Source organism: Podarcis filfolensis (genome assembly GCF_964270895.1).
Source record: "Podarcis filfolensis genome assembly, chromosome: 2".
Lineage (NCBI taxonomy): Eukaryota > Metazoa > Chordata > Lepidosauria > Squamata > Lacertidae > Podarcis > Podarcis filfolensis.
The window spans coordinates 67019781-67037429 of NC_139605.1; the positions used below are offsets into that span (position 1 = coordinate 67019781).

General features: G+C 41.7%; 1 protein-coding gene across 2 annotated transcripts; it reads left to right on the plus strand.

Moving 5' to 3' along the window:
* The first annotated feature begins 666 nt into the window (after window positions 1–666).
* On the plus strand, window positions 667–16451 carry PPP2CA (protein phosphatase 2 catalytic subunit alpha). Of its 2 annotated transcripts, XM_083600172.1 has the most exons (8): window positions 990–1137; window positions 4295–4424; window positions 11585–11794; window positions 12343–12516; window positions 12694–12783; window positions 13409–13570; window positions 14356–14474; window positions 15715–16451. In XM_083600172.1, the coding sequence occupies exons 3-8, from the start codon at window positions 11678–11680 to the stop codon at window positions 15785–15787; spliced, it is 735 nt and encodes a 244-aa protein (XP_083456298.1). In that variant the 5' UTR covers window positions 990–1137; window positions 4295–4424; window positions 11585–11677; the 3' UTR covers window positions 15788–16451. The 2 variants fall into 2 exon arrangements, with proteins under 2 accessions (XP_083456297.1, XP_083456298.1); XM_083600171.1 differs by lacking the exon at window positions 4295–4424 and having other exon boundaries at window positions 667–1137.
* Window positions 16452–17649: the final 1198 nt, after the last annotated feature.

Below are 17649 nucleotides of genomic sequence, written 5' to 3' on the forward strand. Positions count from 1 at the left end.
CCTTCGTTGGAGGTTTGTAAGCAGAGCTTGGATGACCATCTGTCATGGATGCTTCAGTTGAGATGCCTGCATTGCAGGAGGTTGGACCAGACGACCCTCGGAGTCTCTTTCAACTCTTCAGTTCTATGAATGCAAGGAACAGAACGGAGTCCCTGACTGCCCTTCGGGAGGGCGGTGCGTGTCTGCTCCTAGACACCACCACCAATCCCTGGCCGCCCTGCCCACAATATGAGAAGAGGAAGTCACTAGGCAAGAGCAGTACATAGGGGGGGCGCCAAACTTGCTAAGAAGTTGTCTTCTTAGCAACGCCCCCATGGAGCCAGCGCTCAGCAAAAATAAAAAAAACAAACCCTGCGTTTCTATGGTGACCCTATGGATTTAAATTTTTAGCGGTCTCTCCTCCCCAAATCACCCTGCTTGTCAAATAAACTCGCCCCGCCCGCCCCAGAATCCCACGATGCCCCCGCCCCGAGGAACGTGCAATAGGCGAGGATAAGCACCGACGCCTGGCGCTTCTGCGCCTGCTCCCAGCGGCGCGCGCAGGTTCCTTAAGGCGGCCCCACCCTCCCTCGCTATTACAACCACCCGTAGAGAGGCCCCCTGACGCATGCGCAACTCCTCTTCTGGAGCAGGCGCGAGGCTCTTCCCTTTTGCCGATTCCGAGGAGGAGGAGGGTGGGAACCGTGGCCGGGTGACGTCAAGGCGCGGCAGCCATTACACGGAGGGGAGAGAACCAGCGAGCTTCCGAGTAGCCTCCGCCGCCTCCGCCACATTGCTGCTGCTGCTCTCGCCGCCTCTGAGGGACGGATCCGGCCCTTCCTGCCTCTCTCTCTCTCTCTCCTTCCCTGCCCCTCCGCTCGTCGTTTCTTTCCCAGCGAGAGGCAGTGCAGTCTCTGTGCGGAGGGGGAGGAGGAGGAGGAGGACGGCGGCGGGGGCTGGGCTGGGGCGGCGGGTGCCGGCGAGAGGCAGAAGGGAGGAAGGGAGGAGGAGGAAGCGGGGGAAAGAGCGGCGTCGGCGGCTGGGCGAGCAGCGAGGATGGAGGAGAAGGTCTTCACCAAGGAGCTCGACCAGTGGGTGGAGCAGCTGAACGAGTGCAAGCAGCTCTCTGAGGGCCAGGTGAAGAGCCTCTGCGAGAAGGTGGGTAGCCAGCGGAGCCTCCGAGGGCGACGGGGACTCTGCCGGGGGCGGCGGCAGAAGGGACGAGCGGAGGCGGGAAAGCGAGGCCGCTGCTTGGAAAGGGAGGGAGGCCCTTGGGGTGCCGGGGTATGTTCACCCGGGAAGGGTGCTCAGGTGGAGGGAGGGAGCGAGGAGAGCGGGGGGTGGGGGTCCTTCCTCGGAGGGAGAGAGGAGAGGCGAGGGAGGAAGGTCTGCTTAGGCGACCTTTGGGGTGAGGAGCGAGATGGGGGGCAGGAGAGCCCCCCCATCCCAGAGCAGGGGTTCCGCAATTGGCGCAAGAGGCACCGTCGCGGTGGAAAGGCCGGAAAGGCCAAAGACGGATGGGGATTGTGGGGAGGGGGGGAGCCCCACGGTGGATGAATAGCAGCTTCTGCCTCGAGCTGCTGCTAGTCGTGGGGACTCCGCTGAAGGGGGCAGGAAGGGCGGGTAGCGAGCGGGGTGTGTCCCTCGGGCAGGTGCAGTCTTTGGGGGGAAAGGCCGTCGCCAGTGCTGCCTCCCCTCTCCAGCCTCCCACCCCCCTCCCGATCTGGACGGGGGTATTTTGCCCCATGACCGGACGAGAGGATCGGTCCCCCCCCCCCGGCAGCCCTGCGCCCCCTGTCGCATCGACCGCTTCTCTATCTAGTTCCTCCGCTCCTCCTTTTTTCCGCTGACTCTTAAAATGGCGCCTTTCGCTGAAAATACACAGTGCATTACTGTGCTGATAGAAACCCCCTTGTGCTTCTTAGCGGGCAAAGCCTTCTCTTTCTGTGGGGGGCGGCAGCAAGACCCTGGCGAAAAGAAAATCTGGACAAGACGTCAATGTACTTTGCACAGGCACACTTTTTTGTTTGGGTCGCTTACCACCAAGCCTTGTTCTGTTGCTTTGCGTTAGGGAAGGAACGATCTGGTCACTTGAACACTATCTGGGTGGTTAAGCATGAATGGGTAGCAGTTGGGAATAGTTAATAAGGAGAGAGGGGGAGAATAAGGGGGATAAAAGTGGCAAAGTATCCAATCTTTGTGTAGGGTTGTTTTGTATTGTTGCATGCAGTAATTGAATAATTATTGTCAAATTATTTCACCTTAGTACTTAAAAAAATTCAATTCTATATTTATCTTAATTCCATGGACATAATGATTTTTTTTTATGGGGAAGGGATTGACAAACTTGCCTCAATGTAAGTATGCCAAATACTAAATGACATCACATTAACCTGGCATGTTAAGATATGAAGGTTTGAATTTCCTAATATATTTCAGGTAAATTTTATTATTGGAAGTTTACATAATCAGGGTAGTTACTAGTACATTGGACTGACAAGTTTTCATTGGAATTCTTAGAATTTATTTCTGCTTACTGTATTTTCTTGTGTGGCAGTTCGCCTGAGCACACTTAGTTGCAGGTTTCATTGGCATCTGTGTAAGGTACTTTTAAATGCCTCTGCTTGGGGTTGAGGTGTAAAACTGCTTGTAAAAGTATTGCTAATTAGCAACATGTTGAGCATGAGCCGTGTTGGCCGAGTTAACTATTGGGGTTCTTGTTTCTGTACAACTTAGCTGCTGTGGTAGCATATTATAGTCCCATATGAAGTCGGAATCAAGTCTACAGTATTCCAGTGCTATCTATACAGAAAATAGAATTGTGGGAATTCACTGCTGTTCAGGCTGTAATGATTTGGGAAGCAGAATATATCATACAGTATGGCCTCATACTAATGTACAAAGACAAAAGTCCTGTGCTACTCTTCCAGTCCCCAGCTTCTGCCTGTTGAATTCAACCTTGTGCTGTCACTTGCTGTTTACAGTGTGAGTCCATTTGTCCTGTGCAAAGTACCCAGAAGAATCAGATGTCCATAGCTTCTGGTGTGTGTATTGTGAAATACTAGTTTGTGGAGTCACTTATTTCTTCAGTCTGGGAAAATTGGATTTTTTGTAGTCTTAACTGGTTTGGTTTCTAAAATGGCAAGCAAACTCTTCCTCTACATTCCTGGAGCTACCCAGTTTCCTACTGTATGTATATAACCTGGGGCAGTCTGAGGAGAGCAAGCAGTGACACAGAGCTAGACGTGTACTAGACGTGGTAACTTGTGGGCGCAACATGCATTTAATTTGTAGATTGTAAATCCCTTCACTTTTTGCAGCATTTTCTGCTGCTGAGGTGGATGTGACTAGGGTTTGAGACAAAGAAGTTCTTGCAACTATACAGTAGCGTATAAACATGTCTTTACTGTGCTGAAATACAAGAAAATTGAAATGCATGGAAGTCTCATAGATGTTCTTCCTTCAAATGACTGGTGCCAATGTGAAAACATAAGTAATGGTTGAAAGCGTTGTCTTGGCATTTTTAGCTTTTCTTTTTATTATCCCTTGTTATCTGGAGTGCTTCTTAAAGTTAGTATCAAGGGAAGTTTGTTAACTGTGGCACTAGAAACATACTTCAGTTTTTTGTTGTTAACCATATTTCATGGTTGACAAGGCTTCTGGGGCAAAACTAGCTGACAGCTTGTGAAAAGTACAGAAATAAAATCTTTTCCCTCTGGTTTACCCTAGTCCCCCCCCTTATAAATAAGTCCCAATTTCTCCCAATTATAATTTCTCCCAAACAAATAAGGAATATGCATTGGTGAACCCAAGTGAGAGCACTAGTAAAATTTGTGTGTGTCCTCCAGCCACCAATTTCCTCCCTCCAAGCAGAGCATTGCATTCTGTCTTCTGCATCTTTTCCTTTTCCAATTAGCATTTAATATTATCTGATGGCAGGTAGAGCATGCCCAGTGCTCATGGGGCTATTTTTAAGGTTGCCCCTTAATTTTGGGGGGTATTTCTGAAAACCTCTGTGCCTGACTTTTCTGATACCTTCCTCTGTTATCCTGTTTGCGTAAGCCACGTGAGTTTATTAGTGGGGAATGATTTCTCTGTTTAAGTGAAATGTGTATGGCCACACAGCTTCTAAGGAACATAGTTTGGCACTTATCAATTGTCGAAAATTCAGTTGGTCTGGAAGGTAGGCTTCTCAATAAACAGGTTTGTTTGGTGGAAAGCAAACATTTAGGGAGAAGTGCTTTATTATGATCATTTAGGAATACATTTCTTATTGATAGGTAAGAGTGTGTTTGAAACATTTTTTATTCTACAGAGAGAAGAAAAGATCACTTTCAGTATAATCAGCATATATTGCAGTCAAGGCAAAGAATAACAGATGGGTGTAGGAGGAATCACCTTTAGTGTAAAGAACAGTCAGAAATCTAAGGCAAAGTGCTTAAGAGGTGAGTCTAGATAAGTAACTGGGGTGTTTTGAGGTAATGAGATTAAATTTGCCTTGTTATCTGGTTTTGCCTGTTGGACTCTTAAAGAAATGACAGCAGGAAATATCACCCACTGACACAGATATTGGAAATATACAAAAATACTTCTACATGCTGCTCCTTCCTATTTGATAGGTTGATAGCAAGAGAAACCAACCTGCCTTCCCCAAGCTTCTTGCTTTTCACCTATCTCCAAAGCTGTAGCTGGTCCTAATTGCCTTTTTAGTTCAAGTACTTCAGTAATAGAAAAGCAATCAAGAACTGGACCTGAAACTCAGAACTAAATTGAATGCTAATAGGAACCTGCTGGAAAGGAGTTTATAATATAGTATTCTCATAAGAATTAATGAAGCTTTTTGACCATTGTTTTAAGCTAGCAAGTTCCACTTCATTTGGTCTGCAGACTATAAACATAAAATACAGTATAGGGTTATCAATGCAACAGTAGCAGAACAACAGCATACATGCACACAAACAATATCTTTTAAGAGAATAGAACAAAATTAACAATCAGAAATAGTTAAAAATGCAGACATTTTGAATGCCTCTAATAATTTTGGGCTGGTTTTGATGGCTACAGCAGAGAACCTGGCTCTGTTTTCTGTGATGTTGGGTTGGAGGCTGGCATTAAAGTTGAAAGATTGACTTTATCTGAAAGAGAAAGTATTGGGGAGGTAAAGTTGGATCTTGTTATCCTGCATAATTTTTTAGGAACACAATTCAACTGATTTACTTTTGTAGGCACAAGCTCTTATCCAGCCTGGCAGAAGATAGGGTAGTGAATAGCCAGTGGTAAAAACTTTATTATTTAACCAGTTTTAGCAACAATCAAAACCTTTTCCTTGTGACCTCATTGTGAGAAGTGCAATAGGCTGCATCCTAAGAACTGTACTTATACGGCTGAAATCCATGTTGACTCATGTTATATTACCCCAAGGTACTATCCTAGTTAACAATCTAGTGGCTAAACTATAGCTTCTGGTCAGTGTTCAGAGGTAGCCCCACGCATAGCACTTTAACAATCTGAGTCCCTCCCCCCAAGCATGGATAACTGTCTAGGGCAGTGGTTTTCAACCAGTGTGCTGTGGCATCCTGGGGTGCCTTGAATGATGGTCAGGGGTGCCACGGGCAACACAGGCCTCTGTCACTCTTTCCTTCCCTCCCTTCTCTGATGCCCTCTTGCATCTCTGCTTCTCAAAGGCTTGTGGTGGCTATTTGTTGCAGCAGCCCTGGCTACAAGCTCCCTAGGTGAATGGTGCCTCTGGGACTGGCCAGAGGGTGCTTCCCAGGCCCCTGTGGGGCAGTGTGAGGAGGCACGTATCTTTGGGGCAGGGTGGGCAGTACACAAGACCAGGAGTGGCAGCTGCGACTGCCCAGAGGCAGCCCAAGAAAGAGGGGAGAGGAGAGGAGGCTGAGAGAACACTCTACCAGGGAGGGTGTTTGGAAAGGGGTGAGGGGCTGCTGGCTCTGGGCTGCTGAGGCTACTGAGCTCCTCAGGGGTGCGAGGAAAGAATGTAGTTGGCCAAGGGAGCTGTGGACCCAAAAAGGTTGAAAACCTCTGGTCTAGGCTAATCTAGGATTGGCCACAGCAGGCGTATCAGCCTTGGCTTGATAAAAAATGCTGTGTGTCACAAAAGCTACTTGGGCCTCCAGTGACAAAGCTGGATCTAGGAGCACTCCAGACAGCAAGCCTGATCCATAATGGGCGTGTAATGATGTCTAGAACTGATTAGACTTTCCTGAGCAGACAAGCTATGTACCCACAGCACCTCTATTTTGTTAGGATCAAGTTTCTATTTATATGCACTCATCTAGCTATCACCAATACTTCAGTGCCTCACCTAACAATGATAAAAATGAGAAGTAAAGTTGGATGTCATTGACATACTGGTGAACCCTTGGATGACTTCTTTCAGCATTTCATGTAAATGTTGAAAAGCATTGGAGATGTGATGGAATCTTGTATAAATTATATGATGATAAGCAGTTGTCAAAGAGTAGATCAGTTACAGCTGTTGAAAAAACATCAAAGATAAAGACAGCTGCCTTGATGGATATGGTACCCAATGCGGTTCAAGAAAATTCTTAAAAGAGAAATAATTTGCTTTTTGTCTTTAAAAAGTATGGTCTGAAGATTCATGAGGTCACCAGCTTGCTGAAGCTAAGCAGGCCTAAGTCTTCTAGGGTGTACCCAGTGCTAGAAACTGAGATATGAAAGCTAGGAGCTAAATGGCACCTCAAACCTAGGTTATGGACACAACAACAGAATGTCTAGGCGTGCTTTTTTATAACAAGAACACAAAACTGATGGATGTGGTTTAGAAAATTTATGTAGGGCCTCTCTTCCCTCTCCTCTCTCCCCTCTCCTTTAGTTTTTAGAGCAGTTAACATTAGAGATGAGACTACTGGAAGTGGCAGAAACAACATTTTTGATCTGATAGTGGAGCTCCCAGGCTTTTAACAAACGTTACAAAAGGATAATTCATCAATCTTGCGAGTTCCATAGTTGGTATGATAGCACAGAGATAGCTTTTGCTTGGTAACCAGTGTGAAATACTGATTTCTATACTCAACCAGGACAGGTCCCCAAGTAATGTTTGATGTTGGGAAACACTAAAATGCAAGCTAAAGTTCCTAAAAATACTCTGAATTATCAAGCCTCATCCCTCTGAGAATGAATGTTCTAAACTTCTGTTTAGCAGGAAAGGTATGTTTGACTTTGAAGGAGTGCCTGCCTTCAAGAAGATAAGTTCTTTTTCACTCTTCTTTTCAATATTGGTGACCAATATTAATATTTCCACTAATGCTAAAAGACACACACACTTGGTAGGAGAAATGATTGGAGAACAGGGCCATTCCTGCAGATTGTTGTTCAACCCCCAGTATGATCTCAGGAAAATATTAAATGTATTGACAGGGTTTTCCTCATTGTTCACCTTTCTTGAACCCATATAAATGGTTCATGGGAGGTGTGTATGAGAAAATGGACAACAGGGTGTAAGTGAAGTATCCCCAGGGAGTAGAGAGACAGATTTGGTGGCTGCAGGACTTTTTTGCATCACAGGTGCAGTATTTAATTCAGTGAATATAGAGATCCTGACCAACAAGCACTTCAGAATATCCACCCAAGTTAAGGTCATGCAGGAGTCCACAGTTGAGTCACTAAGTGAATTGGCTCAAGGCCTTTGGACTGTAGGAAGGCTTTTCTTTAAAATGGAATAAAATTATTCATGATTCAGATCTTGTTATGGACGTGGCAGCTTTGGAAAACAGTATGTCCTGGGCTATTGCATGTAAAAGATTATTTAGAAATAGATTGATGCAGGTGGCTCAGTACCATATCTTCTGGGTCATTCCATATCAAGTGATCCAACTTTTTTTTTTACCTCATGTCATCCAATTTTCTTAATATTTTGTACACTTATTGATCAAAACTAAGTTTAAATCTAAAATTTTCATTATTTATCTCATCTTGTTTGTGAGTTATAGGGGTTTGAAATTTCCAAAATGAGAATTTTGGCCTTGCCTTAAAAGCTCAGTCCAGAATTGAGATACATCAAAACCAAAAACATCAATCTTTTCAGAACTTCATGGGCTTTAATACAATATATCACATGATGGACTTACTTTAAAATTTCAATTACAAAATTGAAAATTTTAAAAAGTGAATAAAAAATGATTTAAAATTGCCAAAAAATTGTATTGGCTATTTAATATTTTAAGACCTACCTGCAAAATTTCATCTTGGGATCTCAGTGGGATCACATAAAACAATAATGTACATTCACCTTTGCCTCTCTTAGCTGTTGGAAAAGATTTGAGACCTTCATGCAGCATTTAAAATTAATCTATCGTATATTAAATGTAAATACCCTTTTAGCATGTTAAATTGGATCTCAGTTGATTTAGGCCAGAACAAGATTTTCTGGAAAAAAGTTCAATTCAGAATATTCTATAAAACTCATCACTGAGTGGATTTGTCTAATGAGGTAGAGGCATTGTTACTGCATGAAGCCTGGAATTTGAATAGTCAGGACTGGAGGAATCCCAGTCCATTATGGCAAGTGAATACCTGCTGCTTGAACACTTCTTCCTTTGTCCCAACATTGTTCTTTTGTCCCAGGTCTAACAGGAGGTTGTAAAAATTACTGCGGTTTCAACCTTTTGTGACACCGTCAACAGCAGTGGTACAGAAGTTGTAGGCTATTCCCTTCAAAAAAATTGAGCCTGATTTGTGCCATGATGGTTATGGTGGTATAGGCAGGTTTGGTGGTGGCACTTGTACAACTGGGAGAAAATAAATAGTAGTGATTCTCTGGTTGATGAGCCTGAGTGTGCCTTGGAGCTTAGTGTGTCATCTAGTACCTTTGAGTACTGCTACTCATTCTGCCTTTTGATCCAAAGCAATACAATGTTTAGAGAGTGAATCCAAGTAAAACTTGAGCTCTGAATGTGTATTTCATTGATGGAGTTTCTTTTAACAAGGTGCTGGAAAGCATTTATGTCAGCCTGAACAACTCTTACATTACAATTTTCTGGATAGCTTCTGGGCAGATAAATCATTTATGATATTTACTGCATACCCATTTTCACATGGTAAAAATGCTACAAGAAGGCAATACTTTCAGTGCCACTTCTTTTTTCGAAGTGGGAATATAGCACTAGGAACATAGGGATCCTTCCTGAATCAGACTGTTGGTTCATGTAGTGCAGCATTAAAGGTAAAGGGACCCCTGACTGTTAGGTCCAGTCGCAGATGACTCTGGGGTTGCGGTGCTCATCTCGCTTTACTGGACGGTGTACAGCGTCCGGGTCATGTGGCCAGCATGACTAAGCTGCTTCTGGCGAACCAGAGCAGTGCACAGAAACGCCATTTACCTTCCCGCCGGAGCAGTACCTATTTATCTACTTGCACTTTGATGTGCTTTTGAACTGATAGGTTGGCAGGAGCAGGGACCGAGCAACGGGAGCTCACCCCGTCGCGGGGATTTGAACCGCCGACCTTCTGATCGGCAAGCCCTAGGCTCTGTGGTTTAACCCACAGCGTCACCTGCGTCCCATTGTCTGACAGTAATTATACACATGGGGTTGAGCTCATCAGAAAGAGAAATTGGAAAACTGGATAATCTTAAGTAAAAAACTAGGTAATATGAATCAAGTAATTAGATAGAACACTAGTGTTTATCTGCTGATGTATAAAAGAACAAGTACCAAAGATCATTAGTTTGTCAACAAGTATTTTCAGTACAGTACAGTGGTACCTCGGGTTACATACGCTTCAGGTTACAGACACTTCAGGTTACAGATTCCACTAACCCAGAAATAGTACCTCGGGTTAAGAACTTTGCTTCAGGATGGGAACAGAAATCGTGCAGCGGCTGCAGCGGGAGACCCCATTATAGCTAAAGTGGTGCTTTAGGTTAAGAACAGTTTCAGGTTAACAACAGACCTCCAGAACTTAACCCGAGGTTCCACTGTATAGGATTGTGGTAGGGTGTTTAATCATATTGTACTATTGGGTAGTCTGTTAGGGTCCTGGCTTCTATCAAAGTATGACTAATTAGGATCATTGAGGATGTTGTAACCTTTTGTGGTCAAATTAAGGCTTTTCTGCAACTTGAGGCCCAGAAAGTTAGGGTTCCCAGAAGATTGCTGCTTCACCTAACCCAGCTATTTATTCTGGGTAAAGTGCATGCTTGGAGCTCCCCCATCTGGAATTGTTTCCTCATTTATTTCATTGGAGATTGCTGTCCTAAAAATCATTCTCTTATACAGTACGTGGAACATAAGATCTGGTTGCAAGTTTATTCCTAGGTACACTGGCTGCATTGGTTTTTTAAAGTATTGGATGAACCATTGTTAATGGAGTTCCCTTCATGAAATCTTGTATCTTCTCGAAAGAAAAAAATCTCTGTCAGCTATGATTTCATGATTTTAATGTACAGTGGTACCTTGGGTTACAAATGCTTCGGGTTACAAACTCCGCTAACCCGGAAGTAGTACCTCGGGTTGAGAACTTTTGCGCCAGGATGAGAACGCAAATCGCGCGCCGGCAGTGGGAGGCCCCATTAGCAAAAGCGCGCCTCTAGTTAAGAATGGTTTCGGGTTAAGAACGGACCTCCGGAACAAATTAAGTTCGTAACCTGAGGTACCACTGTATTGCTTATATTAATTGTGCTGCAGTAGTATGGTTGACCAGGGTTTCTATTGTGGTGATCTAAGCACAAGATAGAAACAACCATACAAATGAGCCAGCTGCAAGTGGAACTCTTCTTTGCATGTAGAGGAGTTTTCTTTGTGGATTTGGTTAAGAGAAACGTATTGCATTGCATTTTAGCACACTGATGAATATCTAAGATGGGGACTACCACCCATTAAATTAACACTTCCTGTTTTAGACTATGCATCAAAAATCACTGATCTGGTGCTTGCCAACACCACCCACCCACCCACCCACCCACCCACATACACACCACACCCACATATCCTAGGCATGGATTCTTGTGGATCCATCTTTGATATGTACGTAGTATGACAGCAAAACCACTTACAAATCATATAATACTTCACTATACACAGAGGTGTAGTTTTGAGGGGATCCTTTAAAATTAAGAATTCACAAGGGTCTGTATTGTGCCATGGAAGGTCTGGAAAGCACCAGCTCTATTAAAAAAATGGTTTAGCCAATGGAAACAGGATCTGTGATTTGGCAGTGAACATTTGGAGGGGAAAAAAAGGCAATTTAAAGAGGATCTGTTGCTAGATCCAGCTTGTCTGTGTATTCTGTCTGGCACTCATTTTCTCTTTTATCTGACCTCCTGACTGCTCCATTTTCTCCTCTCTTGCAATCTCTGTTATGTCCCCTTCTTCTACTCCACTGCTCCACTTTCTATTAAACTGCCAGTCTGAGCCATGTGTGCCTGACACCTGTGGACCCAGATCTAAGAATTCTGAAGTTGGGTCACTTAATTCAGGAGAACTTGCTTCCAGGAATGTGTGTCTCAAATGCATTACCTGGCACTTATATTTGTAAAGAAAGGTGAGCAGGTGGAATGCTTTAAAATAAATGAACAAGTATTATCTCTGCAAATTAATGTAAAGCTGTTTTTTTCCTGCTGCAGGCTAAAGAAATCTTGACAAAAGAATCAAATGTGCAAGAAGTACGGTGTCCAGTCACAGTTTGTGGAGATGTCCATGGACAATTTCATGATCTCATGGAACTTTTCAGAATTGGAGGAAAATCACCAGACACAAATTACTTATTTATGGGGGATTATGTTGACAGGGGATATTACTCTGTTGAAACCGTAACACTTCTGGTAGCTCTCAAGGTAATATTTTAAAATGAATGTTGGTATTGAAATATATAATACCTGTATAGTCTGAATTGCTGTAAGACTTACAGCACTAATGAACATTATAATGACTGAGTCATTGGGGTTGGAGGTTCTACACTAATGAAAAAATGATGTTGGAAGCAACACAATTGTATTGCCCAAAGAGACTACATACTAAATGGGTTGCTTTAGAGATCTGTTCAAACTTCCAGTGTTCTTGGGTCTGTATCTCCATCAGAAGTGGATAGAGAAGTTCATTCCAGACCTGAAAAATAATCTATCTCCAAGTTTAATGTTGGGATTTATCCTGCAAAAATATACTATACCACAGAAAATATACCACAAAATTAAATATGTTTTATTAAAATGTGATGTCTGTATTAAGATGTTTTTGAGTGGCTGGGGCAACCAATTTGGATGGGCAGGGTACAAATATGATGATGATGATGATGATATCTCCATAAGTTAAGGCTTACTTCTGCTCATATAAATGCTGGAGAAGTACATACTTGGTTTAGTCACAGTACTATCTTGTTTTATAGGTCCGTTATCGTGAACGCATCACTATTCTTCGAGGGAACCATGAAAGCAGACAGATCACACAAGTATATGGCTTCTATGATGAATGTTTAAGGAAATATGGAAATGCAAATGTCTGGAAATACTTCACAGACCTTTTTGACTATCTTCCTCTAACTGCCTTGGTGGACGGACAGGTATGTTGAAAATACTGATGTGTTCCTAATATTAGCAGAGAAGGAAGGCGGAGTGGAAGATCTGTTACCTTTTTATCAGATTTTCTTCCTAGAGAAACTATCTGTAACTTTGAAAAACACTTGTAGCTATAGTTTTTGGATCTAATTCATGTCCCAACAAATGAATTTATCTTTCAGATTTTCTGTCTACATGGAGGTCTTTCCCCATCTATAGATACACTGGATCACATCAGAGCACTTGATCGTCTGCAAGAAGTTCCACATGAGGTAACTATAATTTGTGTTACAATTTCTGTGCTGTGTTAGTGTGTGAAATCATACTAATGCCCAATTCTTCTTCTGTGTTATAAGGGAGTGTGTAGTGAAAGTAAACCTTACTTTTCTACATGACCTCTAACTCCAAAAGGTTTGCACTGCTTGTCCTATTCACTTATCCAAACAATAAAACTACAAACAGACCTAAATCTTAGTTAAAAGGTGGAAATTTGTTTGCTAATTACAGATGACACATCTCCAAGTAGCTTGTTCTTCAACTTAAGAGTAGGCAAACTAGGGGTCCACATAACTCTTAAAAGCTGGGAGGACCATCTTTTGCAGCAAATAACATCTGCATCACCAATTCTGTGTTCAGATGCTGCAGAGTATAATCTTGTTTTTGCCCAGCAGTCATGTCAGTTTGGGAACATAGTGTTGAGCGTGCTTCTTTCCCGCACAGAGCTCAGTGCAGGTGGTTTGGGGAACAAATAAATTGGTTCAAAGTACCATGTTAATGTAGTCATTCAGCTACTGTTCAAACATGTCTTCTTAAAAATTTGGTACTGTATTAGCCCTCTTCAGGTTTTTTTGTTTTTTGTTTGTTTTGGCTATGTAATGATGCTGAAATGTTTCCTAGGGTCCAATGTGTGATTTGCTGTGGTCAGACCCAGATGATCGTGGCGGTTGGGGCATTTCTCCTCGAGGTGCTGGTTATACTTTTGGACAAGATATTTCAGAAACCTTCAACCATGCTAATGGCCTTACACTGGTCTCAAGAGCTCATCAGTTGGTAATGGAGGTAAGCCCTAGACTTTTTATGTTGTTTCCTTTCTTGAGGTGAAAATCTCCCTGCATAACCAGATTGCTTTGGCATACAAATAAAGGCATGTTAAGCCTGTGGTGGCAAAGTAACTCGTATATCTTGTCCTTTTGTTAAAAAATGAGCTTGCAGGATAGACTTAAAGGCATAATTATTGCCATGAGAATGGCTTGTGATTCTGTTATTCTACTGTAAGTGACTCCTGTCACCTAGACCTGTATTTTACTGTGTCATTCCATGACAAATTACCGCAGTACAATTATTTAAACTCTGACACTAGGATTTTATATACTAAATATTTTTCAGGAGGCGGTGTGGGGCAAGAAGTTCTGCCATCTACTGACTGACCTCTTTTATTTCTTCATATTCAACCCCAAGGGCTTTCTATCTCTACAGACATTGATGAATTTCATTAGGAAGAAGCCTTTGTTGATTGGTATTGCTGGTTTATTGTATGTAGAAGCTTCCAGGTTTAATTCCTGTTAACTCTAGTTAAAAAGGTATTTGATAAAATTATTGGGAAGGCCTGAGATCCTGGAGAGCATCTTCTTCAAAGCAGATAACAATGGGTTAGATCAATTTACATGATTTTGTATAGGAAGTTCCTATGTTGTCAGTTCTTACATGAGTGGCTTAAAGTGGTAATTTAGAGTAATAAATTGTTTATCTTACTCTGATGCTCTGTCCACTATAGGTTACTACCCTCCCCGTAGAGAGACATGTTACAATGATGTGCATCTCTGTGCTTCCCCCCTCCTCCTCAGGGTTACAATTGGTGTCATGATCGGAATGTAGTAACCATTTTCAGTGCTCCAAATTATTGCTACCGGTGTGGTAACCAAGCTGCAATCATGGAACTTGATGATACTCTAAAATATTCATTGTAAGTGCTTAAAGATTTTTCCTATGAGAACTAACAAAACATGTCATTTATAATTCTAGTTAGAATGCTGTTCATAAATTGCCTTATCTGGCTGTTTGAAGATGAGTAAAGTTGACAAATCTTACCTGATTGTATACTTGGAAAAATGTGGGTGGTTGTGGAATACTGTGTGTGGGCTTTTTTGGTTATTGCTTTACTATATAACTGAAACTGCTAATTTGTAGTAATAATTTATAATAATAATTTATTTATACCCCACCCATCTGGCTGGGTTTCCCCAGCCACTCTGGGTGACTCCCAGCAGATTAAAAACAGAATAAAACATCAAATATTAAAAACTTCCCTAAACAGGCTTCTGATAGAGTATAAAACTAACCTTATGGGTAACAAATTGTAATAATACTGGGCACTTGATGCTTCTTCTTCTTATATTTTTTATTATTATTAAATTATTACTACTTGCTCTTCACCCTAAAGTCCCAATGATTCAGGAAGTTGCTTTGGGAGTTTAGTAATAGCCTCTCTTGGTTGTCAGTTTTGGGGGAAGTAAAGCTGAATTCCTCTATTTAAAATGGTATTTGAAGAGATATTTGCTTTTGTTCTTTGCAACAGTATGCATTCCCTAATTTATCCTTAAGATGCAGCAAGACTTTCTTTTGAGCAAAGGATCTATATGATTATCACTGTCACCTTCCTTAGCCCATAAGACAGTAGGGTGGGCTGCATACATTTTTAATTGAACTCCTAGATGAATGGCAGGCTCTTCCTCTACAATTTCATCTTTCTGCCGTCTATATCAAGGTTTAGCTCTGGAAATTGCAATGCTTCTGAATTTTGTCTATTAAATTTATATCTTGCTGTTCCTCCCAAAGGAGCACAGTTAAATATTATATTCAAGTGCTATGTCAGTTTTACACTGATCCTCCATTTGTTGATCTAAAGGAAGAGCTTGGTAGAATATAACTACAAGTTAATACTGACGGATATTACATGCATTCTAGAGATGGCTGATGTCTTCTACATCTAGAAGTGTAAACAAAAACAGCCACAATCTTGATCGCAGAATAAATTGGAATAATGTAGAGAATTTAAAAGCTATGGCTGATATCTAATGTTATCCCTGAGTACTCAAACAGAATTCTGTGGGTGTAAGTCTACTGATTTCAGTGGGTCTGCTGTGTTTTAGCTGGATATCACAAACCACATAAATATTTATTAAAAGTGTTGGGGTTTTTTTCAGTTTGCAGTTTGATCCAGCGCCACGCAGAGGTGAACCACATGTTACTCGTCGCACCCCAGACTACTTCCTGTAATGAGATTTTACACTTGTACAGTATTGCCATGAACCATGTGTTGACCTAAAGGATATGGGAAGAGCAACAGTAACTCCAAAATGTCAGAAAACATTTAACATTGAAACCTGTTTTCACATGGACCAAAAGATGTGCCATATTGAAATACAAAGCCTCTTGTCTGTCAGCGACTGTGACCACTTTAGAATGAACCAGTTCATTGCATGCTGAAGCAACACTGTTGGTCAAGAAACCAGTTTCTGGCATAGCTCTACTTGTAGTTACTTTTGCTTTCTCTGGGAGACTGCAAATATTAAGATGTAGACATTTAACACCTTGTGAAAACAATTAACTTTCCATTTAGCGATAGCTTTCCAGCATGACTGTAGATAAGGATAGCAAACTATCATTGAAGCTTAATGAACATTTTAAATAAGTACCAAGACCGATTTTCTTATTTGTGTTCTGATTTTTTTTCCAGGGAAAACTGTTTAATTTAATTGTATGGTTGTTTTGTCTGCACTTGGTTTCCCCCACATTCTTCCCTCACACTTCCCTCTATATAATGTCCCGTGTACTTGTCCATCATAGTGAGTTATTTTGAACAGAACAGGTTTTTTTCTGTAAGATGTTGCTGCAGAAGAGTGTTGCAGCATTTTTTCATAATAAACTTGTGAACTAATAATGGAAGATAGTTGACTTTTAAATATATTGCAGGTTCATACCATGTTGTGTTTAATAAAAAATAGCTTTTATGTCTCTTTGAACCTATGCAGAATCCAGATTATGCTGAATGAAGTCAGGAGCAATGTACTGGGAGTCGATGTTCAGATCATAAATTCACTTAAATTTTCTCAGAGAGCAAATGCATGTTAAAAGAGGTCCTACATTTTGATAGCAATATGGCTTTGAGTTGTTATTCACCTATTAGCATTTTTTCACTTTATTTATTAAATTACGTTTATAAAATTGTCATTTTAACAGAAAGACTGTCTAATATTTCATTCTAGCCCTTTCAGTTGAAAGAAACTTCTAGGATTACTAACTTGCATTTATGCCTTGTTTTGAACAGGCTGTAGATGATGTCCAACGAAGTCATATTTGGAGTATAACCATTGAAATAAGTAGACTTAAATTCATTGATTTTAATGAGTCTGCTCTATGACTAGTATTGGATATCACACTACAGTCTTAAATGACCATAATATATTCTCAGTACTGATCTTGTTGAAATCTACTTTGTAAGCAAAAGAATGGCAGTAGCCTTGACTATGCCTACTGTTATGCAGTCAGTAAGAGGAAAGAGAGAAATTGAAACTTGTAAAATGAAGGCCAGGGTGTCATTCAGTATAGCCCTCAGTCACTTTTGTCTCTATGTAGCTGCACTTCATGCACTGTAGTAATTCTCATTTCTTTGAGATTGGAGGTGAGGAACAACTTCATAATATTAAGGACTGAATACTGCATTATGTCAGTGGATTAAATTTACTTCCTGATCTTACCATAGTCCAAGCACTTGAGCAATTTGGGTTCCATACAGCACATGGGTTTCAAAGGGAAAAATGTTTCCATTCTTTACTAAGATGGAAGTTTAATTCTTGCTAAAACATTAGTATTGCACATTAGTTGTGAGTAACGGTGAAACTTCCTGAGACTATCCTAGTATAACATGGGGAGAGCAGCAACTCCAGTACAGTGGTACCTTGGTTCTTGAATTGCTTGGCTCCCAAATTGGAACCCGAATGCCACAAACCCGGAAGTAAGCGTTCCGGTTTTTTGGAACCCGAACATCCAATGTGGTTTTTGCTTGACTGCAGGAAGCTCCTGCAGCCAATCAGAAGCCTTGCCTTGATTTTCTGACGGTTTCGGGAGTCAAACAGACT